The following is a 26,650-nucleotide window of genomic DNA, read 5'->3' on the forward strand; positions in this document are numbered from 1 at the left end:
TGTGTTGGTACAATTTGCAGCTAGATATATTGCAGGGATGTGTGCCACTCTTCTTTTTGAGCTTCTATCAGGAGCTTGCTTTTCACTAGCTTGTGTTTTAAGTTGGGTGGCTGTTGGAAGGCCAGCACTGGTGGGGATGGGAATCTCTCTTTCAGTAGTTCATCCTCCTGGAATAGTGGCTGTAGATCTTTTATGCTTCTTAATTTTTCTACCTCTAGATTGTATGTCACTATAAGGGAGAGTCTCTCTGTGGCTTTCTTTTCCTTGTACTGCAATAGGTTTTCTCTCAGGGGTATTTTAAGGGAAGAGGCAACATTCTTGGAGATTATTTTGGGGTTGTAACCTTTTTGTTTGAAGGATTCAGTCAGGATTTTGAGGTGTTCATCTCTGTCTCTTGGGTGAGAGCAGATATGAGATGGTTATCTTATGGCTTGGTTGTGTATAATGGATTTTTTTGTATGTGAAGGGTGGAAGCTGGAGCTGTGGAGCTAACTGCATCTGTAGGTTTCCTGTATATAGATATTTGTATATAGCTATTGCTGATGGAAACTGTGGTATCCAAAAAATTGACTTTTTGGGGAGTAGTCATTTTGAATTTGATTGTAGGATGGTATGTATTGAAAGAACTATGAATTTTTTTTTGAGTCTCTTCTCCCTCAGACCAAATCACGAAAATGTCATCAATATACCGATAGTATTCCACATCACTTTACTCACATTTTAATCAAAATGCAGCCCTATATTACATAATATGCATTTCACAGGCATGAATATACTTATGATGTTGGCTACTTCAGAGGGTCTTTTACTAAGGCGTGCTCACGTTTTTGGTGCGCTCTAAAATTGTGGGTGCGCTAAACGTTAGAGATGCCAATGCAGCAATGCAGTCCTATGAGCGTCTACGGTTAGCGAGCCCACAATTTTAGCGCGCACTAAAAACATAAGCGCACCTTAGTAAAAGATGCCCTCAGTTGCTAAAGTCACGACATCAAGAAGTATGGAAGCCCCTTCCCTATATGATGTGCAAAGAGTAGAACACTTGGCAGAGCCTTCTTAATAGGCCCGAATATATTGAATACACTACCAAGTCACATCACACAGGAGATAGACAAACAGACATGCTGAATTTTAGCAAAGACCTACTGTTACTCAAGCATATGGATTCATAATTTAGGATCATTAATTGTCATTAACACTTCACCAGTTATCAAACTTTTGAATATTTATTTTCTTACATTAGGGCCCTTATGCTAAGCTGCGGTAAGCACCAATACATACTTACAGCAGGTTCAAATTTACTACTGCATGGCGTGCTCAAGCATACTGTGGTAGTTTTTGGATTGGGGTGTGCTTCCTACGCGCTAAAAAAATACTTCATTTTTAGTGCTGTGGCATGTTTGGAGGCAGAGAGTAGGCGTGTTTTGCGCTAATTGGTTAGTGCAGCTACATTGCCATGTGCCAACTGATTAGCACAGGAGTCTTTAACGCCTGGAAAACAGGTGTTGGTAAGTGCTCCTGTGCTAATTGGGAAATTAATAAAGGAAATGGAAAATGTGGCCATTTTACAGCCAAGCTAAAAAGGGCCCCATTGTTTGTAACATTTTTGATTGCTTTGTTATTTCAAGATTTTAGATACACTTAGAACTGGTAGCAATTGGCAGAAGTATTTTTAAATAAATATAATTTGTTAGATTAATAATATCAACAATAAGTGCCAGCCCTGTTACTACTACTGGGAAAATATCACATTCTTGGGTGCAAGTCAGGAAAACTAGCATCAATAATGATGAATCCATTTTTAACTATTCCCACAGTCTATGTAAATGCACAGAACTAACAGATATCAACAAATTCTCTCTCATATACTGAAGGAAGAAATTCAGCATCTCTATCTAAGTCAGAAATTACTGGCTTAGATAAAGAAAAGAGGTATAACATAGCCACAGAAAGCAGCCTTGTTGACTATCAGTTGTTTAAAAGGTTCAGCATTTTAAGCATGCAATATGTTCTGGGAGCCTACTGTGAGCAACCTTTGAAAACTTTCAGGTGTTTGCACCACAGGTGGGATCATATTCTTGATAAAGTTGTTCTGAATTTGCCCCCGATGCAGGCATTTGACCGAGTATCTTAAATGTTCAGATCCTTATTTGCTTTTGAAGTTACTTTTTTAATAAAAACTTATTATTTTATTACCAGTCGTCAACAAGGCTGCCACTTCCTTCTGGATTTACTCTAGTTACTGACTTAACAAACCAGTAATTAAAAATACTTAAAGTGCAAGGTAATGTTTCTGTATGACCATTCTGTCCTTAGCCTATTGTCACCACCAAGCATTATATTGTGGAGGAAAAAAGTGGAATATAAGTAATAAACCATAACTATGATGCTGAACAAGACAATATGACCAAATCATTGTCTACAGCTTTCAGAACTGGTTTTGGATGGTGTAGATTTCTGGTCGCTCCCAACCCAGCTCACATTTTGAAGCAAAAACCTCAATACAAATTAGATGGTTCTGTGTCCAAGTGCCAATTAGCCTTTCACCTGTTCCATAAATATGCACGATAGTCAGTACAGCTTTTTGAAACATATAGGCTTCTCCATTCTTAAACTAGTGTGTAGCGCAGAGCCTCGTAAACATCAGTTTAGATTACTTCACAGAGCCTATTTTACACAGCAACAATTATTCAAAGTGGGATATCTGACTTCACCATTATGCTTAAGTGCGCAGCAGATCCCAATAACTTTTATCATGCTCTTTGGGCTTCGTCAGTAGTTCAGAACTTCTGGATACAAAGTAGCAGACTGTTTAAGTGGGTTAATGAAATAAAGCAGAGGTAGGCAACTCCGGTCCTCAAGAGCCGCAGGCAGGTCAGGTTTTCAGGATATCCACAATGAATATGCAGGAGATAGATTTGCATACCATGGAGGCACTGCTTGCAAATCTATCTCCTGCATATTCATTGTGGTTATCCTGAAAACCTGACCTGCCTGCGGCTCTCGAGGACCGGAGTTGCCTACCACTGAAATAAAGAATTCAGTTAGGTCCAGAAAGTTTTTTTGCCAGATACACCGACAAATATGACATACCTGGTCAGAGCATGAAGCTGGTCACTAAGAAAGCCATACTGGTGGGGAATAGATCTATTTTACAGATCTCGGTATCAGCAGACCCCACTGACTTTAAGGGTGGAGAAAAGTTACATACCCCTATGGACATTGGGAAGTCACTTAACCCTCCAACTGCCACAGGTACAGAATAAGTACCTGTATATAATATGTAAACTGCTTTGATTGTAACCACAGAAAGGCAGCATATCAAATCCCATCCTCTCTCCCACTTTGGGTAGAGAGGTTATAAGAGTCAAGACCTCTCACCTGTAGAAATTTCATCTCCATTGTTTAAAATGATGGAGGGGAGGGGGAATTAGAGGAGGATTTTACTTTCTGCTCTGTATTTTATGAGAATGTGACTGAAAAAGAATAAAATAATTGTTGAAATTTAAGAGACGTAGGTGCTCATTTCCAAAGCACACAGACTTAAAGTTCCACAGTAATATATGTAACTAAGACTATCAGGCACATTTTCAAAGCACTTAGCCTCCCAAAGTTCCATAGAAACCTATGGAACTTAGCCTCCCAAAGTGCTTTGAAAATATGCCTCCAAGTGGCTTGAAAATGAGCCTTATAAGCTGGCATCATTTGAGTAAGTAGTAAAACATACACAAATTCAGTGGAAAAAAAACCTCAAACTTAACACATATGAAAAAGCAACATATTATAAAAAATTAACATTTTTAAAACGAACCTCGTGCTCCTCATCCAGTACCACTAGCCGTTTGTCTTTGTCAATCTTCACTACAAAAAAAATATATAAAAATGTTATAAACTGTTTTTCACTGGATCAACTCCAAACATCCTCTAAAATGCAAGATCTGCTGAAGATTACTGTTCTAGAAGCAATTCTGCGTTTGCTACTTACATTCAAAAGCTCTAACAAATTAAGAGGTTCTACATAAAATCTAGCGTCTTCTGATCAGATTCTATACCCCACCCACGTTCCAATATTATATTGAGAGTGTTGTAGGATCTACTGTTGGCTCTAGTTTTTAAACTCAAACTAGCATTTTGCTCATGGATTAGTTTTCAACCAACTGCAACTTAAAATGTACAAGGTGTTGGATGATTACAATGTTTCATGAATTAGAACAATTCCGAGACCAGCTTTTGGTTTTTTTTTACTCAAACATTGACAACCAAAGTGTTCCACAATGCATTGAAAACTCAGACAAGAACAAATTGTTTACATTCTTCCTGCATGCTCTAGTTTCAATGTCTTTCTTCTTTACACCTGAACAGTGTGCAGTTCAAAAGGGTTTTTTTTTTTTTACTGCATGACTAAAAAACTTAAGGTCATTTTTTTTTTTTTTTTTTGGGGGGGGGGGGGGGGGGGTGGAGATTCAAGACATTGTACTGCAAGTATTTCTCCATCAGAGCTGCTCAAGATACTCCTGTATTATATATTTAAGTCTCTTATGCTCCCAGATACTTATTCTCCTGAATTGGCTCTTGACATCCTTATATCTGTGTGCGATCAAGGTTGTCCTAGCCAATTGGAAGGACACCAGTTTAGTTCACATCTCCTTCTGATGGCATTTCCTTGATCTAATAGCCAAATATGAAGGTCAGGTAGCAGAGAAACTGGCTAATTCCCGAGATATAAACGTTATTTGGCAGTCATTTTTGAGTTCAACCAATAGTTTGAGAATTTTTTATATTTCTACTGCAATGCCTACTATTCACGCTTTGCCTTTGTGGTTGGTTTATATTGTTACCTTGTTTGTAAAAGTTATAAATAAAGTGAGCTAAAAAGAATGATATTTTTGTTTTGATGAGTTCTCTCAACAAGAGTAGTAAGTTACTTCATGAAGCATGGGTAAGATGTTTATGTTTATTAAAATTTTATACACTACCAGGCTTCATCAGGTCACGGCAGTTTACAAATAGGAAAGGCCTACTATATTCATATCAAGATCATTCATACTTAAGTAGTATAGAGTATTCAGTCAACTCTTGTATCTTGGCATCAAATGCCAGACCAAAAAAAAAAAACCCTTCAAAAACCACACACACAGCCAACCTTTTACAGAAAAAACTTTCAAGTTTGTTTCAGCTCAAAGATATTTTGGAACGAGCATAGCTTAACCAAAACCTCTTAAAATCATGACTTGTAATACTTGTGGCTCTTAACATTCTAACTTCCGCAAATTCTAAACTAACTGTACGGGAAATACAAGATGAATAACAATCTATGTACCACAGACCACCGTAAGCAAAGACCTCAAATTCATTTCACTTGGCTAAGAAGCTGGAATTTGGAGGTATGAAGGTGCTTATGAGTAACTGGCCTCTTGATTTCTTGGTATTCCACCTTAGAGATATATAGCAGTATGAGAAAAGTATTAAGTTTCATGTTATCAAGGGTGATTTTTATATATATGCCTTGATAATATAATCCATTAAAAAAATTATACAGAAAAGACTTGGTTAATTCTGAACTAGAAGCAGAGATCTGGAACAGCAAAAAGAAAAAAAAAATCCTGCAAGACTTTGTAACTTTGTTGGCACAGATTTCAGCTTACTTATAATGGCAGCATTGTTGGTTTCTTTACGAAAGCGAAATTTTTTCAGTTTCTCCACGAGGTCATCATCCACATCACAAACAACTAGAGATTCACTCTGTAAAACAGAAAATGTAATTTTAATGTTTATTAGCATAATTTCCCCCGATTCTATATATGGCACTTTCAGTTGCACACATACATACATGTGTGTGCACGCCCCCAATTTGAGCGCGCAACAAGCAATTATTGGCACTAACTGGCAATAATTAGAATTTATGTGTGCATGTTTTTTAGGCATATTCTATAAAAAGGTGTGCGTAAATTCTAGTGTGTGGACCCAAAATGGGGGCATGGTCATGAGAATTCCTAAAATGTATGCATTGTTATAGAATTAGGGGGATCCTCACCTAATTTACACGTACGGATTTACACCAGGTTCTCACTGGTGTAAATGGTCACACCTAAATGTAGTTGTGGTTCCCAGCGCTAAGCACTATTCTATAAACCAAGCCTAAGTGTGGTTTATAGAATAGCGTTAAGCACTATTTTTTCCGGCACTGATATTTTTTAGGTGCCATTTATAGAATCTAGTCCATTATGTATTATTCTTAGTTATCAAGCTTCTAGAGATATGTTTTTACATCTGTTTACCAGGTCAATGCAAAACAAAATAGGAAGGCTTTATAAAATCATGGGCTCTTTCACTATCAATCTAAATATAGCTTTTGGAATCTACTTCTCTTAAGGAAAAAAGGACCAAAAATAGTCATGCCCAAGCAAAAGAAGGAACTGGAGGGGGGGAGGGGAAAAAGAAGTAGCTGTAACAGTCTAGATGCCCTACAACCAGAACAGACAAGGCCATCAAAGACAGCCAAGCACAAAGAGCTCCGGAAAAATCCCTGGGAGACAAAAAAAAAGAACCTGCAGATGGATTTAAAAAAAAAAGTTACTTAAGGAAGAATGTACACAAAAGGCAAGTTTGTTTTTGCAATGATTCAGTTTATATATAGTTGTACTGGTTGAGATATATAAATGCATTATTTGTATGGTTATGGAACAATGCAAAAAACTGAATAAAAAAAATATTTCAAAAAATGAAAAAAAAAAGTTACACAGGGGAGGGAGGGAGGAGGGAACACCTGACTGACAAGGAGCCCCATCAGGTAGAAGACTAGGCCATTAGCCACACCCCCAGAGATTGGGGAGGGGGACAAAGTAACAGGTTGAGATGGAGCTAGAAGGGCTAAACCATGGAAGGAACATCTTTCAGAGGCAAGTACCGTGACAAAGGGTTTTAGCAGGAAGGATGGCTGGTATTCAGTTTTTGCTCTATTGGTTTTGCCCTGCATTATCAAAGAGAAAGTAAATAATCCTGAGAAATTAAAGAAACCTTAAAAGGGCAGCTATACAAATCATCCAGAACTGGTTTATATCAACACTGAGAGCTGAGGCACAGCAACAGATCATCCTACAGTATGAGAATGAGTACAGTTGAGCATCAGTGCCAGTGTATGAAGGATACAAAATAAAACCCAAGAACATATTTTAGTAAGTTATAAGACCGTCACTTACTTGGTTTGTTTGGGGTTTTGGGTTTTTTTTGCTATTTCTAGGAGAAATGTGTTCCTACCTGCTAATTTTCTTTCCTTGAGTCCTGCTAGACCAGTCTAAATGAGTAGCTATGTCTCTGTACCACCAGAAAGCAGCAGAGAACACAACAAGTCAGTGATGTCATTGCCTGTATAAGGTGTGGTGCACAGACAAAGCAGATCTGCAAAACTTGAATGGCGTTATAAATCATATAAAACGAGCCTAAAGATCTAGCACGAAAAAAGCACCAGAAAATAGAGCAATATTACAGCAGGTAATATCGCACAGCCTTGAAGCTCATCATCCCAGATAGTGCTGACGTGCAGCATAAAGCTCAGCTGAGAAGTGTAGCATTAGAGTTCCACTGAAAAGCTCTGCACTGTTGCTCAACCTAATTCTGCCATGCTGTCTTAGAATCTCAACCTTACAGCACCACCATAATAAAGCACAGTCATACAGCAGCAGGCTCCCAGCCTATCAGATCTAGGAAACTGTCAGGTTCCGGCAGAGAGAGAAAATTGTGCTGCATTTCCAGTGCACTATTGGTCACCCTCTCTGTCTCATCTCAAAAAGGATATAGCAGAATTAGAAAATGGTTCAGGAAGTGATTACCAAAAAGACAAACGGGGATGAAACACCTTCAGGCAGGCTAAACAAGTCTGCACTATTATTTTGGAAAGATGAGATGACAGAGGGGTATTTGATGAATTTGTTTAATTAAAAGTTTATAAACTGCATATCAGTATTCTATGTGGTTTCCAGCAAAACATAGATGTTGGAATATAAACAAACATAAAACACAGTGAGGTGGAATAGACAAAATGATAAACTGTGGTTTAACCTTTCAAACACTAGAACAAGAGGACACTCCACACTGGCCACTGACAAAAACAGTATGCTAGGCTTGATGTACCTTGTTCTGACTGAGCTTGGCCTATATCCTGTAAGATGGATAATCATCACTAAATAAAGACAACTGTAAAGTAAATTATTCACCTTCAGGTTTCCAGCTCAATTGGAACCGGTCCCAACTCAGGCTAAGCAGCCTTTGACAGCTACTTAGGGTTCTCCTTTCCCATTATCATAAATACTAGGTTTCTGATTATGAGTCAGAGACCAGCTGCTTCTGGAATTTTGAACTAGTGAATTCTTTAGCCAGTCAGTACGCAAGGAGTGGGTCTTGTGCATGCATGGTCTACAGAATAAAAAAACACAGAGCAGCAGTAGCAGAAATGTCAAGTTATCCTGTTCCACACTGGATTTCTGACCAACCCATCCTAATGTATTATGGGACTTACAGAACTAATTTCAATAGGCAGATCAGGCACTACAAATCACACACTGCTTTGAGCACCAAGTTCAAAACCATGACTAGCCAAAAAGACTCCAGCCTGGAACTTGGCATCTCTGTAGTAAATGGAAGCTTGAGTTTCACCTGCTGAAGGGATGGCAGAGCAAATGAGCTGCAAGATTGTAAGATAGGTGGAGGTGCATGGCCCCACAGGCCAAAGCAGAAAAGAAAGATGTGATCAGTGGGGCTGGCAGGAAGCCTGGAAGGTTGGGGGGGGTATAAAAAAGGGACCGAGAAAGCAAAAGGTTGAGGAGTAGGGAGGGGGCTGGTGTGAGAAGAAAAAGCATGAAGAGACCAAGGTGAAAAAGAAGGTGTCCAAAACCATCTGGAAGTGGACTATGTACCCCTTACCCCACTCACTTTCGCACTTCACCTACTTAGATATCCAATTCATTCATCTAAAACATTCCCCCACCAACATACAACCATGAATATGGATGGGATTGCATACAATGAAAGCAGTACATGCAAATCAAACATATTTCATGCTTGTTGTGGAAAATCTGAATGGGTTGAAGCCCTTGAGGACTGTGGTTGCCCATCCCTAGGCTAGGAGCAGAGGTTGCTCTTACGGCTGCATGTTACTTTGTTCCAATAAGAACAGTTAAAGCCAGTCTAGGACTCCTACTAACTTTCCCTTGATGCATTATAGAATAGGTAGTGCTACAAATATTACACTGTAATGGGGATATAAATTGAAAACCAGGAGTGGACAAGAACATCCCTCCTGGAAGTGGGTAAGTTGGCGATCATGCAAGAATGAAAATAAAAAAACAATGTTTCTGCAAACTAAGCTGCTGCCCTGCAGGCAAACTTAAAAGCAGCGGCTCATATTACTTCAAGTAAACATGAAAAAGCCTGCACATATTAAGTGATGTCAGAAAGGACATCACAGTGTGAATTAACCACACACCTCAGCCATACAGTTCCAACTGTGGCTTCTCTCTGGCAAATCAGAATAGCAACTGAAAATATATATTTAATATTCTTCAGATGGCTTAACTACTTTTGAGAACACGTAGTGACCGAACACTAGAGTCCCATGATGAGAACAATAGAGCAGAAAAACAAAGTGGAAGAAGGCTCAGTAAACAAAGGAGCTTGAAGTGCAACAATACTTTAATGGTCAAAATACTTTTCTTACAAAAACTGCATACAGGACGTTTTAGTCAATGGATTCTGGTCGTTCTCCAACCCGAGTTTCCAGGCACTAAAAAACAAGCAAGCAACCCAAAACAAAACAAAAAAACCAATGCAGCTAATGTTATTAGTGAAGCCAGGTTCAAATGCCTTCAAGGCCCAAATGTGACTTTTTTTGTCATAGATTTCTTCTATACAGAATACATATACCAAAGCCTAGTATTTAAACCAAACACTATGAGACTGGCAAAATAACTGAAAGGAAAGGGGGAAGGAATTGGGGTTTTAAGCCTTTTTCAGTAGGCACTCAAATCAAGTTACAAGCGGATACAGTAGGTATTTTATATCCCAGAGGGCTCGCAATCTAAGAGCAAAATGCAGTAAACTGCACTATGCTTTAGCGAACCAGTTTGCTTGAGATTTTTCTGTGCCTAATAGTGATGACTGAACTGAGAAAATTGCCAAAAAGTTTAAAAAAAAAGTACTGAAATTTTTGCACAGTTTTCTTAAAATTTTTCCTTAGTGCTGAATCTTGATGCTAGCACAGGCCTGACAAAGATGCAGCTGGGAGCAAGGGTCATCTGAAGTGAAGTTTGACATTTCCTCTCAGATGATGCCCAAGTGTCCCTTCGATTGCTTCACACTCCCAATTGCACTAGCCAACTCCCTCATCCCCCCAAATGGGTCTGGTGGCCTGCGACTCCTAGACCCCTAAACCCTCACCCCCACTCTGAAAATTTCCCTGTTGGCAACTTGCTTTCCCCCTACCGCTTAGAAAATGGTTGCTTCTGACACCACATGGAGCACCAGCTCACAGCACGTGGGATCAGTCTGACAAATAAGGTAATAATTCCCTTATTTTGCATACTAAGCTGATTGTGTCCATCAGCACACCACACAAGATCAGGCACAGCTATTTTCCAAAATGGCAGCATGGAAGCAGAGCAAGTGGGTACAGTCCTGCCTCCCAAAATTGAAGGTGCAAAGCAGGGGGGGGGGAGGCAGAGATGTTCTAGAGGGAGTAGGTTCACTTGACCTCCCAGTCTAATTTTTTTGTGAAGGGGTTAAGGAAAGAAGTGGCCACAGGCCGTAGACATCTGTGGGTTGGAGAGATCTTGAGAGAAAAAGAAGTGTCAGGAGCACTGGGGGGGGGGAAGCAGGGGTCAGCGCAATGTTGAATGTCAAGGGACAGGTGCACAAACCTCCTGTTGACACTAGCACATTACATAAGAATAACAATGCTGGGTCAGACCAATGGTCCATCTAGCCCAGTATCCCACTTCCCACAGTGGCCAATCCAGGTCACAAGTACCTGGCAGAAACCCAAATAGTAGCAACATTCCATGCTAACAGTCCCAGGGCAAGCACTGACTTCTCCCATGTCCATCTCAATAACAGACTATGGACTTTTCCTCAAAGAACTTGTCCAAACATTTTTTAAACCTAGATACACTAACTGCTGTTACCACACCCTCCGGCAGCGAGTTCCAGAGTTTAACTGTTCTTTGAGTGAAAAAACTTTCCTCCTATTTGTTTTTAAAGTATTTTCATGTAATTTCATTGAGTGTCCCCTGGTCTTTGTACGTTTTGAAAGAGTGAAAAATCAAGTCACTTCTACCTGTTCTACACCTCTCAGGCTTTTATAGACCTCAATCATATCCTGCCTCAGCTCTTTTCCAAGATGAAGAGCCCTAACCTCTTTAACCTTTCTTCAAATGGGAGGAGTTCCATCCCTTTATCATTTTGATCACTGTTCTTTGAAGCTTTTCTAATTCCGCTATATCTCTTGAGATTTGGCAACCAGAATTGAATGCAATACTCAAGAAGAGGTTGTACCATAGAGTAATACAGAGACATACTACTTTTGGTCTTATTTTGCATCCTTTTCCTAATAATTCCTAGCACCCTGTTTGCTTTTTTTGGCAACTGCTGCACACTGGGCAGCATATTGTCTATAATTTTTTTTGTTACATTTGTACCCCGCGCTTTATGACACCGAGATCAAGGTGGACCCTTGCATCAGGTAACTGTGATTCAGATTATTCTTCCCAATGTGCATCACTTTGCAGTTGTCTACATTAATTTTATCTGCCATTTGGATGCCCAGTCTTCCTACAATTTTCACAATCCAAGTGTATTTTGACAACTTTGAATAGCTTTGTGTCATCTGCAAATTTAATCATCTCACCAGTCTTACAGATTTCCAGATCATGTATAAATATGTTGAACAGAAACATATAAACTGCATCCAGTGTGCTTGCCCCATGTCAGCACACTTTTTTGTGATTAGCCTTTTTACATGTTAATTTAGTTACTGCATTGGAAAGCAAATATGTTTACATTACCCTTGGATTAGAAAACTGTGCACTGAGCTTTAGAGCACAGCTCTAATTCAAATCAGAGTGTGTGCCTGAGGCAAAGGTTGGGTTAAATGACTTTTCCAAGATCATAAGGGGTGATGCTGGGCTGAGAACCAGAGAAGAAATTGTTCAAGTCTCACTACTTATGAATTTCAAACGTGTACTATTCCAAAGGCAAAGTGATAAATAACTTACAGTGAAAAATCATATTTTGAGAATTTGTTAAAACCAAAATATTAATATTCAGAGAATTTTTGCTATAAACCTTTTAAGAATTACTTTATAAACCCAATTAAACATATAACCATAATAATTCATGTCTAGTCTTAACGGCGCCTAAGTTCGAATAACAAGAATTTTATAAACCTTGGGTTTAGCAATAAAAAAAATCAAATCTATCGCGGGGTGACAGCAAGCTACAAACGTATATCGGATTCACGGAAGAGTGCCTCTGAGAAGCCTGACTTATGCTGGTGGTGTGTCAGATCGACAACCAAGAGAACTTTCACATTAGAACCACCGCCCCACTCGCTGCACGCTTTGCGGAGAATAACTGATTTAATTGCCTCCCCCGCCGAGGAAAACCACAGGCAGTTTTTTAGCTACCAAAAGCATCCTCAATCCTGGGCTCCTGGAGAGGCCCCACAGAGAATCGCAAGCCTGCACACGCTTTCCCCATACCAATGGCATACGACACAGAGGAAAAGCCGCAGCCGCTCGCACACACCACTCACCATTGTCTCGTTTCTGCAGCTACCACCAAACACTTCCGAGAATAATTCCGGCCAAATCACCTCCTCCTCCCCGCAGGCCCGGCTCGAATTCGCTTGTCTCGTGACAATGCAGCCAGCCAATCGCCGAAGACACCGGGAGGTAGCGGGTACGTCACAGGAGAACGGCAAGCCTCTAGTGTCAAACTTGTGGCGCGGTTCAGCGCTTTCGAGTTAGCTGTTGGGGACGGGGTGTCTGTGGTCGGAGGCAGGCTCCCGATGGCTGCGGTGTTTTTAGTGACGCTCTATGAATATTCTCCGGCGTTTTTTATCACGGCGGTCTTCGTTTGCTTCGTGGTTACTACCGGCCTAGTACTGGGATGGTAGGTATGCGGCTGTTACTGCTTCTCCTCTCTAAGCTACGGGCCCCGACCGGTTCACGTTATTGTTTTTGTTGTCGATTGTCTCTAGCTGCCTTGGGACTGTCAGACACTGAAGAGTATGTGAGGTACAGATGTAAAATGTATCGGGAAATTTTGATAATAGGATTCACTTTTTCATGTTTGCTTTCTCTGCGGAAAACAGACATTTTGAGGAAAGTTGAAATGCAAATGTTTATGGTGTAGAATATTTAAATTTTACTATACGCAAGATTAAAAAAAGGAATTACATACAGCTGGATTGCAAGGTCCGAAGTAATATGGTTTTTACTAAAGAAAAAAATCATGCCAAATGAATCTGATTGAGATGCTTTGACTGGATAACTAGAGGTTTCATTGTATTGTGTACAGGTAGCGCTATAGAAATGATAAGTAGTAGTAGTATTGTGCTGACATTGTGAGCATCATCTTAATGGGCAGCAGAGGGAACAAAGTGCAGTTGGGACTTAAGACAGGGTAAAACAAAGGCATTGGGATAAGTAATTGGATGACCCATCATCATAACATAGGCAGCCGAGAGACCGATCGGTTTACAATTTTTTTTAGCAGTAACAGCATTAATCATCACAAGACACAATGTATTTAATCAGGTATAACTCGGCCGCAGCTTTATTTATATACAAACATCTCACATATGGGTATACCCAAGCCTCCCACAGCCTCTGGCTCAATGTCCATCCGCAGTCCGCCGTCCTAGCAGGACTGACCAATCGTAACCTGAGCTCCCCGCCGTCTAGCAAGGGAGCTCCACCGTACTCACAGCTGCCCCAGCTGCCTAGCTTACACCATCAGGCTTGGGTACCCCGCCAAAGCTGCGACAGTATAGAACAATGTACAGTAAACATCGCATAAATTGGGGAGGGAGGGCTGGGTGCACCTGGAGCCCAGACGCGAAAGAGGGCGTCCGGGCTCCTCCCCGGGGCTTTTATCCCCCGTTTTCTCTCCTCCCTCTCCCAGCGGGGTGCACCTTTCGCGTTGGGCACGCGGCCACCTTGTACCTGGCCTGGGCACCCCGCTGGGCCGGAACGCGCATGCCCCCTCGGTGCACGGCGCCACGTTATCTTCGGCTCCATGCACCCAAGGGGGCACTGCGCCTCTCTGTTCTCCTCAGGAGCTTTTGAAAGGGCATGCAACCTTGCTGATTTTACTGCCTACCCAGCTTGCTTAACAGGAAATTTTGTAATACTAGTACTCCACTGGCCATACCCAGCTACTCCTTCATGCCACCCACCTTGCAAAAATTTGGGGCAGAACACTGTACATATAACTTTCCCTCAGTTGAATAGGGTATGTAGAACTGGTTTCGGTTACAGGGTGTGCTGTAAGCTTGTCCGGATACAGTGTCAGTGAATAATTAGTTGCCATACCCATTAAAAGCTTGGGAAAGGGGCCAGGATTTTATTTGCTTGCTGAAGTAGAGGTAGTCTTGAGTTAGGCAAAGCTTTTCTGGGTGAGTTCCAGAGTGTGGGGGCTACTTGGGAGAAAGCTTGTGGGCATGTTCACATTATTTTGTTTCCATTACATTGCATTACACAGGTCTTATAGCTCACAAGTACCATAATATAGTTCACTTCGGGTAACAATAATTTACTAAATAGAAGTAAAAAACCAGAAACAACTGTACAACATTATATAATAATCATAATAAATCATAAGTGACAATTCATTTAACAAACAATTGTAAAAATCCTTTTAAGAATCAGAGCAGATACATTTTCTAAATATAAAAGTCCTCAATAACTTCCAGAACATTAAGTAATCTCTAATTACTCTGAGTTCGGGGGGGAAGAGAATTCCACAAAGCAACTGCTTGATACGAATTGGAAGCAGATAAGAGTCTAGCATACTTAACACTACATACAGAAGGATGACTTAAAAGGATGACTTGATATACCGCTTTTCTACAGTTTTTGCAACCACATCCAAAGCGATTTATCTGGGGCAACGGAGGGTTAAGTTACCCAGGGTCACAAGGAGCTGCAGCGGGAATCGATCCCAGTTCCCCAGGACCAACGTCCACTGCATTAACCGCTAGGCTACTCCTCCACTGATACCTTTCAGATTTACCACTCACAGAGATGTTAAGTATCCTAAATAAGGTGGAACTGTACCATAAAGTGTTTTAAAAACCATAACCCCAAGTTTAAAACATACTCGTACTTCAACTGGAAACCAATGCAAATTAAGGATATAAGGGAATATTGAATCAAATTTACCCAGAGTATATCAATCAATCTAATCACCATATTTTTTAGTTTCTGAAGGCTTCATAATGAAGCCTTAGTACAATCTACTAAAACTACATTTCAATAGTCAGTTTTTAACAGAAAGGGAAGTGGGGGTGAGAACCAGGCTAACCAAAGACAGGACCACTGAAGTGGTGAAATGAAGCAAAGTTTATTGAAAAAAACTGACTCGACACAAAGTTGTGTTTCAGCCGGATGGCCTACATCAGGAGTCTATGAGTTAAAAACAATATATAAAAAAACAAAATTCAAACAAAAACAAGCAAGAACCTTATGTAATGAGACAGTGCGAACACAAACAAAAACAGACAACTTATAAACATATGAGGTTAAACAATAATATAAAAATATGAAATGTAAATATATTTATTTTCCTTTCTATATTTATGGCATAATTGCAACACAAAATTTTGAGTCTTTGATGGATAAAACATGAATAAAGCATGGTGAAATTTAAATGTAATACCGCAGAATAAGGTTCTTGTTTTTGTTTGAATTTTGTTTTTTATATATTGTTTTAACTCATAGACTCCTGATGTAGGCCATCCGGCCGAAACACAATGTTGTGTCGTCGTTTTTTTTCAATAAACTTTGCTTCATTTCACCACTTCAGTGGTCCTGTCTTTGGATAGCCTGGTTATCACCCCCACTTCCCTCTCTGAGTTTCTCCGTGGCACTTTCAAGTTCTCCACATACGTGGATTCCCTTTGGAATAGTCAATCTTTGACAATATTAAAGAGTGAACTACTAATTGAAACATAGAGGGATCAAAATATTTCTTTACAAGTGTAAGGGCCCTGTTTATTAAGCAGCGCTGTAGACGCGCAAACTGTTTAGCGTGTGCTAAAATTATCGCACGTTAAGGATAGAGACACCCCTCTATCATTAGCATGCCTTAATTTGTAGAGCGTGCTAAAATGTTTGTGTGCCTACAGAGCGGCTTAGTAAACAGGGCCCCAAGTCTCTTTAACAGAAAGAAACACTTCTTTACAACTGAGTTTATATGAGGCTTTAGATTAATAGTACTATCCACCTCAACCCCCAATATTCGAGATGATTATTCAAAAGAAAACACGTCTGATCCAATTTTAAATGAATGATGAAAAAAAGGGTGCTTCAAAGACCCCCAGCCATAAAAACTTGGTCTTCCCCTTATTTAGTTTCAATCTATATAATGTAATCCTGTTCTCAATCAAATTAAAACAACTAGATATTCCATCAAGAGTTATCAACTCCAGGACAAAGGCCTGAAATACCATCAGCGTATACAAAAAACGCGATTTAGCTTGCTCTAAAGTTTCTCCTAAAGACTCTAACAAGATATTAAATAATGTAGGTGACAAAGGAATGCTTCTTGAGAGGGCCTTAGAGGCCTCAAAGGTATATAGAGGGCTAATTTATTGTTTAGGTACTCTGATCCATTTTGTCTGAGGGCCTTGAAAATCTGCATTTTAAATTTGGCCTTGTAGGGTATTGGTAGCCACTGCAAGTTTTGCAGGAAGGGTGTGATATGGTCATGCCAGTTGAGGTGCTTTATCAGTTGTGCTGTAGCATTTTGAATTAAAAATTGGAGCTGGTGCAAACTATTTTTGGTCTGACCAATATACAGGATATTACAGTAGTCTAGATGGGATATCGCTGTGTGGACCACTGTGATTAGACTTCTCTTGATCTATGGTGGTAGAACCAGGTTTTAAAGGTTTCTTAAATTTGTGATATCAAAAATAAGTGTCTAGCAGTATCCCAAGATTCTTCATTTCTGATTTTTAGGGAGCGTTCATAGTTCCTACATGGTATTTTGATATCAGGTACCTGTCCATTTGTGTTAGGAGCCCATCTCAGTTTTACTTAGATTCAAGCACAGTTTACTTATTCCTGAGGTTTTCTTAGGAAGTTAATTTACTCAAAGCTGTGAGTAGATCTTATTCAATGGGTATGAATAGTTACATCATCGGCATAGATATAGCAGTTTGTGTCCATCAACTAAAACACCTCAGATAGAGCCTTGTAGTAGTTATTGAATTAAATGAATGACAGTATGGATCCCAGTGGTACTCTGCAGTTTAGTGCCCAAGGTGGTGGTGATGTGTTGCGGAACAGGATTGATTGTTGTCTGTCTAACAAATAGGATTTGAACCATGCAAATACTATGCCACAGATATCTGTTTCTGCCAGCCGTGAAAGTATGTTATTGTGGTTCACAGTAGTGAAAGCTGCTGAGAAATCCAACAGTACGTGTGATTTGACTGGAACAGTACATACAGAAAGAGCAGATGCAAATCTGTATGCGTGCTTTTTCCTTGGGCAGTTTTCAAAGGGAAAGTAATGTATGTATCTCCCGTCTGAAAACTGGTGCAGAATCTGCAGGTAAACGTACCCTAGGCCTTTGCATTTGTCAGTTTTGAAAATGCTCTGTTACTAGCTAAAATTGGGAGCAGGTTCAAAATCCAGGACTGGCCAGCAGTGTATCTCTAGAAACTGAGGGGGGCTTTCACAAAGGCACGGTAGCATTTTAGTGCGCGCTAAATGCTAGAGACGCCCATAGGGATATAGGGGTGTCTCTAGCATCTAGCGCACCCTAAAAACACTAGTACGTCTTTATGAAAGGACCCCCGAGTCATTTGGGCAGCTCTGAGTACCCTGTAATGCTACCATACTAATATGATGCTGCTCTTTCGTAAATGATCAGATTGGTGCTATGTTCATTATGGTTTTATCTCAAAGTGAACTAGGGAATTTTTCCTTCTTATGTTTATCTTCCACAGCATGGAATGTTATTTCATTTTAATTTACATCCCAACCTAATAAAAGGAGTTTGATAATTATATATTAAGTTAGTTTGGAGGTGTCCCTTTAAATTGGTGAAAACAATTTTTTCCCCATAGACAATATATATCTAACAAATGGAAGCTCAAACCTCCTAACAAGAAACCATGCCAAAATATCGCCACTCTCTTGTGTATATAGGAGTAGGTTAATATCATAGGTTCCTATTTAAGAGAGAAAAAAAGAGAAAAAAAACCCAACGCAAAAATTCATACTATATGAGAAAACCGTATGGGATAAAAAACTCTCTCTCCCTCTTAGAAAATGTAAATTAAACGGACACCAAAAAGCCCAAACTACCTGAAACTGGCCCCAGCCAGAAACAGACTACCTAGAAAAGCCCCAAAGGGAGAAAACTTGCAGTTCAATAAACAATAACAAAAAAACGATAACAAAAACCTATCCAAATGTTTCTAACCATATAAATAGTAAAACCAAGTTTACTTAACTTATTGCTGACATAACTGCTTCAAGGAAATGTAGATCAAAAATCCCCCCCCCCCCCCCCCCCCCCGATAGGGCTCCGGAGCCTTCAAGTACTTGTGTAACGGCGAAAAAAACGCCGACCCTTCTACAAGAGCGCCTTGTTTCGCCAACCTCGTGGCTGCCTCAGGAAGGGCGCTTCACATCCATCTGAAAAAATAAAGCCAATTAACACTGAAGACTAAAGCTCAGTCATATGCCATGATATCTTACAACTGTGTAGTATACTATTCAGATTATTGTCTGTACGCAGTTGGAATGCTTTAATTTTTCTCTTTTACATCTCCGTCAGAAGTAGAGGCTGACAAATGCGCAAACCAATAGGGAGATAATATCAATAACCAGTTTATTCATATCAAGGACCCAACACGGTTCGTGTTTTGGAGCCAAAGCGCCTGCCTCAGGGGTCACAATCAACTTTCTACAAAAAACAGGACAAATTAAAAACATAATATTAAGAGATTTCAAATAAAATATACCCGCCTTAATAAAATATGTAGCCAAACATATACGGACATTCATAATAGTATTGCACATTTGTAAATATATAATGATAAATTATGTAAAAAATCTAATATAATAAAACGCACCGTGAACGTTCTGAAGACAACGTTCTGTGAAGCCGGAAACTTGAAGCCGGAAGCTTCAAGCCCTGAAGCCTTGAAGCCTTGAAGCCATCTGACGTCACTCCCAGTGAAGCCTTCAAGCCAGCCAGCCGTCTCTGCCCCGCCCTCGCCTCAAACCAAACAATCGGGAAGCGAAGCGTCAGGGAAGGAGGCGGCGCTCCCGACGTCTAGCCTTCCCTTCGCTGTGTTCGGGCGGAACACAGCGAAGGGAGAGCTAGACGTCGGGAGCGCCGCCTCCTTCCCTGACGCTTCGCTGCACGAACCGCCACGGAGGTAAAGTTAAAACGAAGAAGAAAAAAAAAAAGGGATGCATGTATGCGAACGGGGGGGGGATGCATGGATGCGAAGGGGGGGGCATGGATGCGAGGCATGGATGCGAAGGGGGGGGGAGAAGAGGGCGGGCCAGGCTGGGACATGGGAGAGAGAGTAGCATGGATGCGAGGGGGGGGTCATGGAAGGGCAAGAGGGGACTTGCTGGAAAAGGATGAATGGAGGCGGCAGGGGACAGAGGAGCATGGATGGGTATGGATTAGGAGGCAGGGCACAGGGAGAGAGGGGAATTACTAGAAATGGATGAATGGAGGGGGCAGGGGAAAGAGGAGCATGGATGGGCATGGATTGGGAGGGCAGGACTCAGGGAGAGAGGGAAATTGCTGGATAGGGAAAAATGGAGGGGCCAGGTGACAGATGAGCATGGATGGGCATGGATTGGAAGGGGCAGGACACAGGGAGAGGGGAATTGCTGGATAGGGATGAATGGAGGGGACAGATGGGCATGGATGGATATGGATTGCAGAGCAGGCCTCAGGCAGAGAGAGGGAAATTGCTGGATAGGGAAAAATGGAGGGGCCAGGTGACAGATGAGCATGGATGGGCATGGATTGGAAGGGGCAGGACACAGGGAGAGGGGAATTGCTGGATAGGGATGAATGGAGGGGACAGATGGGCATGGATGGATATGGATTGCAGAGCAGGCCTCAGGCAGAGAGGGGAAATGCTGGATAGGGAAAAATGGAGGGGCCAGGTGACAGATGAGCATGGATGGGCATGGATTGGGAGGGCAGGACTCAGGGAGAGGGGAATTGCTGGATAGGGATGAATGGAGGGGACAGATGGGCATGGATGGATATGGATTGCAGAGCGGGCGCAGGCAGAGAGGGGAAATGCTGGATAGGGAACAATGGAGGGGCCAGGTGACAGATGAGCATGGATGGGCATGGATTGGAAGGGCAGGACTCAGGGAGAGGGGAATTGCTGGATAGGGATGAATGGAGGGGACAGATGGGCATGGATGGATATGGATTGCAGAGCAGGCCTCAGGCAGAGAGGGGAAATGCTGGATAGGGAACAATGGAGGGGCCAGGTGACAGATGAGCATGGATGGGCATGGATTGGAAGGGCAGGACTCAGGGAGAGGGGAATTGCTGGATAGGGATGAATGGAGGGGACAGATGGGCATGGATGGATATGGATTGCAGAGCAGGCCTCAGGCAGAGAGGGGAAATGCTGGATAGGGAAAAATGGAGGGGCCAGGTGACAGAGGAGCATGGATGGGCATGGATTGGAAGGGCAGGACTCGGAGAGGGGAATTGCTGCATAGGGATGAATGGAGGGGACAGATGGGCATGGATGGATATGGATTGCAGGGCAGGCCTCAGGCAGAGAGGGGAAATGCTGGATAGGGATGAATGGAGGGGGCAGGTGACAGACAAACATGGATGGCCATGGATTGGGAGGGCAGGGCTCAGGGACAGAGGGGAATTGCTGGAAAAGGATGAATGGAGGGGGCAGGGGACAGATGGCCATGGATTGGGAGGGCACGGCTCACACTCTCTCTCTCATATACAATGTCTTTCTGACTCTCACTCTCACACACTCTGTCTCACACTGTATCACATTCACTCTCTATGTGCCACACAGTCACTCACACACTCGCTTGGTCTCATACACTCACTCAAACAGAGAATCTGTGTCTCACACACACTCTCTCTCTCGCCCACACACACACACTCTCACTCACACTGTGTCTCACATACACACTTGCACACACTCTCATTCTCACACACACACTCTCTCACAAACACACTCACACCCAGACTCACGCTCTCTCTCACACAATCACACTTTCACTCTGACTCTCAAACAGTCACTCTCACATACACTCTCCCAAACATACACACTCCGAGGAAAACCTTGCTAGCGCCCGTTTCATTTGTGTCAGAAACGGGCCTTTTTTACTAGTGTTATTATATTATCATTATGTGAGCAGATATTGTGGACAGAGAAACACCAAACAATGAAAAGTGATAACTGTCAAATAAATGACTGATAAATGAAAGGCATAGGTCAGGCTGATGAAACATCGACATATCTACATATATATTTATCTTGATCTAATAGTAAAAAATGCATTCATACAACTTGAACAAGTAAAATACTTCAAGACATCATGATCCGACACCATTTAAAACTACATTATATTTACATATTAATTATAAATATAATTTCAATGAAATAATGTCAAACCTCTGAGAAGAAGCTGATAGGCTTGAATAATTCCTTTATGTGTGCAAGTTAATCCACTGTAAAAGGATAAAAACATTTTTAAAATACTACAGAGGGATAAAATTCCTGTTATTTCATAAAAATGTAAATCAGTTAAAAATGGGCCATTCTCTATATATGTATATAGATCATCATCTTTATACAAAACATAGGTGTAAAGCATGTATTTATGTCTAAACAGGCAAATGCCTAAGTAAACAATTGGAATGTGTTGTTTTGCTTTGACTTTCCGTGGAGGCTCCTCCTGTCTTCTTGGATTTGCACATCTCCGTCAGAGCCATAACTGAGTTATTTCAGTTGCCCATAGGTCAAAGTGGAGTCCTTTCATAGGCAGCTGGCCTAATATTTATATTTTCTTAGCCATCCATTACTGTTGAAGGATATAGCAGTTTCTTAAAGTGGTTTTAGGAAGATAAAAATGGTTTTGTCTACATATTTTCTGGTAGGATTTGCCAAGACCTAAGCAGTTTTCTCTGATGCCACACAAGTCCTGCTGGTACAGTCAGGAGAGAACTCAAATTCTTGGTACCTGATAGCCCAAACTGCAATGGTAAAAAACGTTGTTTTCTAAAATAGATGTTACTTATGGAATACATAGGGTTTTAACTTTACTCTGTGTAATATACCCAGAAGGGAACAGCTCTAGATAATCACCTGTCAGATCAGTTATGTTGAAGTGGTACTTTAGGTCTCTGTTTCCTTGGTTACACGCGAACAATCTGATGCATTACATTTTCCTAGGTTTGGCTGGGATGTCCCTGTAGTCTTAAGAAACTCTGAAGAAGCAGAATCAAGTTACAGAGTTTCAAAAAAGCAAATGAGACAAGTGAAGAATCCTTTCGGCCTGGAAATTGCTCATCCGAGTACTACTACAGTAGCAAGTCAGTGGCTCAATATATCTTTTAACTCTACATCTCTGTTACCTTAGATCAGTAATCAACTAAGAAGTCTAGTATTCAGGATAGCCATCATAGATATGCACGAGAGAGATTTTGATGCATCATGTTGGGTCTATAAAGCATGTTGATGTGTACAGCTACTGCATGCATATATCCTAAAAAAATAAGTAGATGTGAAAATGAGAGCATATTGCCTTGATCTCCAGTTTTCTGCGTATTTCAAATACGTGTTTCTTGTTGTTTTTTATGTTCCCCGCCTTGAGCTGTGATAAGGGCGGGGTATACATTTTAAAAATACATGTTTTAATAAATTTCTGCGTCCAGTGCACTCAGCTTGATGCTTAATAAGCCACACACAGTCACTGCATGGGTAAAAGGTATAAACTATAAAGGGGAGTGAAATAATGCAATCTCACCCTCTTTTATAACTGGGCAATAGCAATTGTGCAGAATGACACAAAAGAATCTTGAACTGCTCGGTTATCTGGTATTTAATATGGCCCTTCATGACAGGCCATCTAGGATGGCAGAAACTGCAGTTTTGCAGTGGTCACATAGATATCGAAGTCTGTGTTGCCACGCACTTTGATGAATGATTGCAAAATATCTAACATGTTCTTTTTACCTTTGTACCTACATGTTCTATTTAATTTCTGACAGCTGGTATAAGATTGGCACCCGATTGTCTTGAGAACTGTATCCTGACATGCTACTGGGGATGCAGCGTGCAAAAATTGCACGAAGCTGTGCAGAAACATGCTTATTGCTTCCGAATCAAGACACCAAAGGCATTAGAAGATGCTTTATACAGTGAATACCTTTATCGAGAGCAGTATTTGTATCCTTTTTCTTTATCAAATTGTGCTAAAAAGTCAACTTTTTTTGTTTAAGGTGTGAATAAATACCCAGATAAAGATGAGCTGGTTGATATGGAGGTGCCTTTTTTGATATGATGTTCAAGTGACGAAATAAACATTTTTTGGAAAATGTTTAAAAACCAAAACCTGTAATGCAAGAAAAAACCTAAACGTTTTCCAATATTCGAAAATACGCAAAAAATGTTTTGAAAGCGGACATACCGAAGACGACATTAGACATTCAAAGAAAAACATTTCTGCCAATCAATAATACATTACGTAAAATGTGTAATAGGGTACTGATCCCCGTGTCGAGAAAACATCCGTGACAATAGCACAATGTTCCTTCCACGTGCAAAATGTGCATATATAATTCTGCACATGGAGACTTGTTCCTCAGTGGGCATAGCTATGTCTGAGAAGGGAGCCAAATTCATGTGAATCAGGTCATTTCCTTGCCTGTTCTGGGGAATAGGACTGGGGGTGATGTTCAGCCTCAGCTTGCATGCTTGGATGTGAAACGAGTGTTGAAAGAGTACTTGCGGTAAACTGATGATTTTTTCCTCACAGACAGATTGTTCTTTTCGATGGTCCCAAGAAGGGGGTTGCTGCTTCCAAAGTGACTATTGTGCAGTAGCTAAAGGAGTCTATTTCATCGGTTTATCTTCTGAAGGGCCGTTCTGTCCCAGAGGCCCTCAAGGCGCATTCCACACGGGATTGCTGCATCCTGGACCGAGAGCAGTAGGATTCACATTTGCAGGGCGGCACTGTGGTTGTCGCACCATTCTTTTGTGAATCATTATAGAGCAGATGTGCATGCCAGGCAGATGCAAATTTTGGAGCAGCTGTTTTGTCTTCAGGTTTTTGAGGATTTTGCCCTTAGTGGTTACTGCTTTGGTGCTTCCCAAGCATCTTAACTGGTCTGGAGGGTTGCTGCAAAAGGAGAAATTAGACCTTATCTGCTAATTTTCTTTCCTTTAGACCCTCCAGACTGGTAAAGAACCCGCCCTTGAATTTTGTGTGGCAGTTTGTTGTGCATGGGTTGGGCGATTTGGTTGGGGCTTCCATGTATGCTGCTCTGGTTGATGTTTTTTTTTGGTCTTACAGGCAGAGTTGTTGTGGCTGTTGGCTTTTTGCACAGACTCCTATGAAATATATTGTACACTGTAATGCCGTTCATTGATTCGCAGTGGATTTTTCATTCTGAGTTTCTTGGTGGTCACAGGACCTTTGTGATCGTATGTGGAGTCTGGTACTGTTTGTGTCAGACTGTTGTGAAAGACGCCCTTGAAGTTTCTTGGGTTTATTCTTGGTTCCAGGTACAGCTTATGAGGTTTTGACCATTTCTCTGCGACTGAAATACTGACTGACTAGGAGTTTGCACAGGGGAGATATACAGTTCTCAAAATCAGACGTTCTCAGTCTCCCTCTGCTGGTAGGTGTACATAACCCAAGTATCTTGACCGGTGTGAAGGGTCTAAAGGAAAGAAAATTAGCAGCTAAGGCCTAATTTCTCCTTTGTTTGACTCAACTCCCACTTTAACATATAACGTAACCTCCCTCCAATTTGATCCCTTCTATCATTGCGATATAATTTGTACCCTGTTAATACAGTGTCCCATTGATTGTCCTCCTTCCACTTAGTCTCTGAGATGCCTATTATATCTACCTCATCATTTAGTGCTATATACTCTAATTCTTCTGTCTTATTTTTAGGATTCTAGCATTTGTATACAGGCTCTTCAAATTGAGTTTTTTTCCTTGCATCTACCAGCTGCTTTGAGTTGATGGGGATAATTTGCATCCTTTACTCTGTTCTCCCATTAGACACTCCTGGTTTTCTTTCACCATTAATGAAACCTCTTTATTGGGATTCCCTAAAGATCCTGTTTCAGTGGTATCCTTCAAGGATACTCCACACCGAACCATGTACTCCTTGGTGACTCTCTCTTTCTCGCGCGCCCCACCCCCCATTTTAGTTTAAAAGCTTCTCTCCTTTTTAAAAGTTAGCACCAGCAGCCTGGTTCAATCCTATTGATACAGGCTTCCCCTTCTCCAGAATGTTGCCTAGTTCCTAACAAATCTAAATCCTTCATTCCTACATCATCATCTCAACCACACATTGAGACTTCAGAGCCTATGACAATGCCATTCCTCATCAGTTGTGGTCTAGGGGTGCACATGGAGGGGTATGTTCAAGAAGACTGCAGCAGACTGTCAGGTTAGGTAGTGCAACAGACACATTACTACCCTTATGTAGGCAAGGACATGGAGTCTGATACAGACTGGCAACCTGCAGGCAGCGCAGGCACATCTGGAGGAGGAGGAAAGCGAATCGGTGGATACTGAGCACTAATGGGAGGGCCCTATGGGGGAGAGAGCACGCCGAGGACACCAGCCAGGAGCTGCCTGCTACAGATAAAAAGCAGAAGTAATTAGTGCAGTAACCCCTGCTTCCCCCCCCCCCCCCCCCCATGGCATTTGCAGATGTCCCAATAGAAGCAGAGGAGGTTGAAGTAGAGCCACATCCGACCCATAGGGGACCTGACTGCCATAGGCGACGTGCTGTAGCGGTCAACAAACTGGTGGTGCAGAATTTTCAGCTGGTGGACTACCAGCAGCAGAAGTTCCAGCTCCTGTGGGAGGGAGTCCAAGTACAGCAGGAATGCGGGCAGCTGCTGCGGAGCATGCAGCAAGAGAGCTGGGAGGCAGGCCAGAATATTTGGCAGCAGCTTCTGGGGATCCAGCGTGATCTCCAGGATTACATGGCGGCTTTGTTGAGCACACTGCCCACACAGCAAATGCCTGAGCCTCCAACTGAAAGCAGTGAGGCCAACAGTCCTGCAGCAACACCCTTCACAGCACCCGCAAGTGGCACTAGTGGCCACACCACCCATCCAAGTTTCACAGCACCCGCCGCAACTGCCATCCAA

At 41.5% G+C, this 26,650-nt stretch overlaps 2 protein-coding genes across 3 annotated transcripts in view; one reads left to right on the forward strand and one right to left on the reverse strand.

Moving 5' to 3' along the window:
* The window catches only part of GMFB (glia maturation factor beta), a 33,896-nt gene extending 20,975 nt beyond the window's left edge, over window positions 1-12,921 (reverse strand). The window contains exons 1-3 of the mRNA XM_030213938.1: window positions 12,800-12,921; window positions 5,643-5,739; window positions 3,809-3,858 (exon numbers count right to left, since the gene is read on the reverse strand). Coding sequence (XP_030069798.1) covers window positions 3,809-3,858; window positions 5,643-5,739; window positions 12,800-12,802 — 150 coding nt within the window. The 5' untranslated portion in view covers window positions 12,803-12,921. The remainder of the gene's footprint in view (window positions 1-3,808; window positions 3,859-5,642; window positions 5,740-12,799) is intronic.
* A 65-nt stretch (window positions 12,922-12,986) lies between these two features.
* Window positions 12,987-26,650, forward strand: part of CGRRF1 (cell growth regulator with ring finger domain 1) — a 36,135-nt gene continuing 22,471 nt past the window's right edge. The window contains exons 1-3 of one of the 2 annotated variants that reach the window (XM_030213936.1): window positions 12,987-13,158; window positions 22,703-22,842; window positions 23,521-23,698. In XM_030213936.1, the coding sequence (XP_030069796.1) occupies window positions 13,055-13,158; window positions 22,703-22,842; window positions 23,521-23,698 (422 nt within the window). In that variant the 5' untranslated portion in view covers window positions 12,987-13,054. Of the gene's footprint in view, window positions 13,163-22,702; window positions 22,843-23,520; window positions 23,699-26,650 lie in introns of both variants that reach the window. The other variant, XM_030213937.1, reaches the window with a different exon arrangement.

This window comes from Microcaecilia unicolor, chromosome 9 (genome assembly GCF_901765095.1).
Source record: "Microcaecilia unicolor chromosome 9, aMicUni1.1, whole genome shotgun sequence".
Taxonomy (NCBI): Eukaryota; Metazoa; Chordata; class Amphibia; order Gymnophiona; family Siphonopidae; genus Microcaecilia; species Microcaecilia unicolor.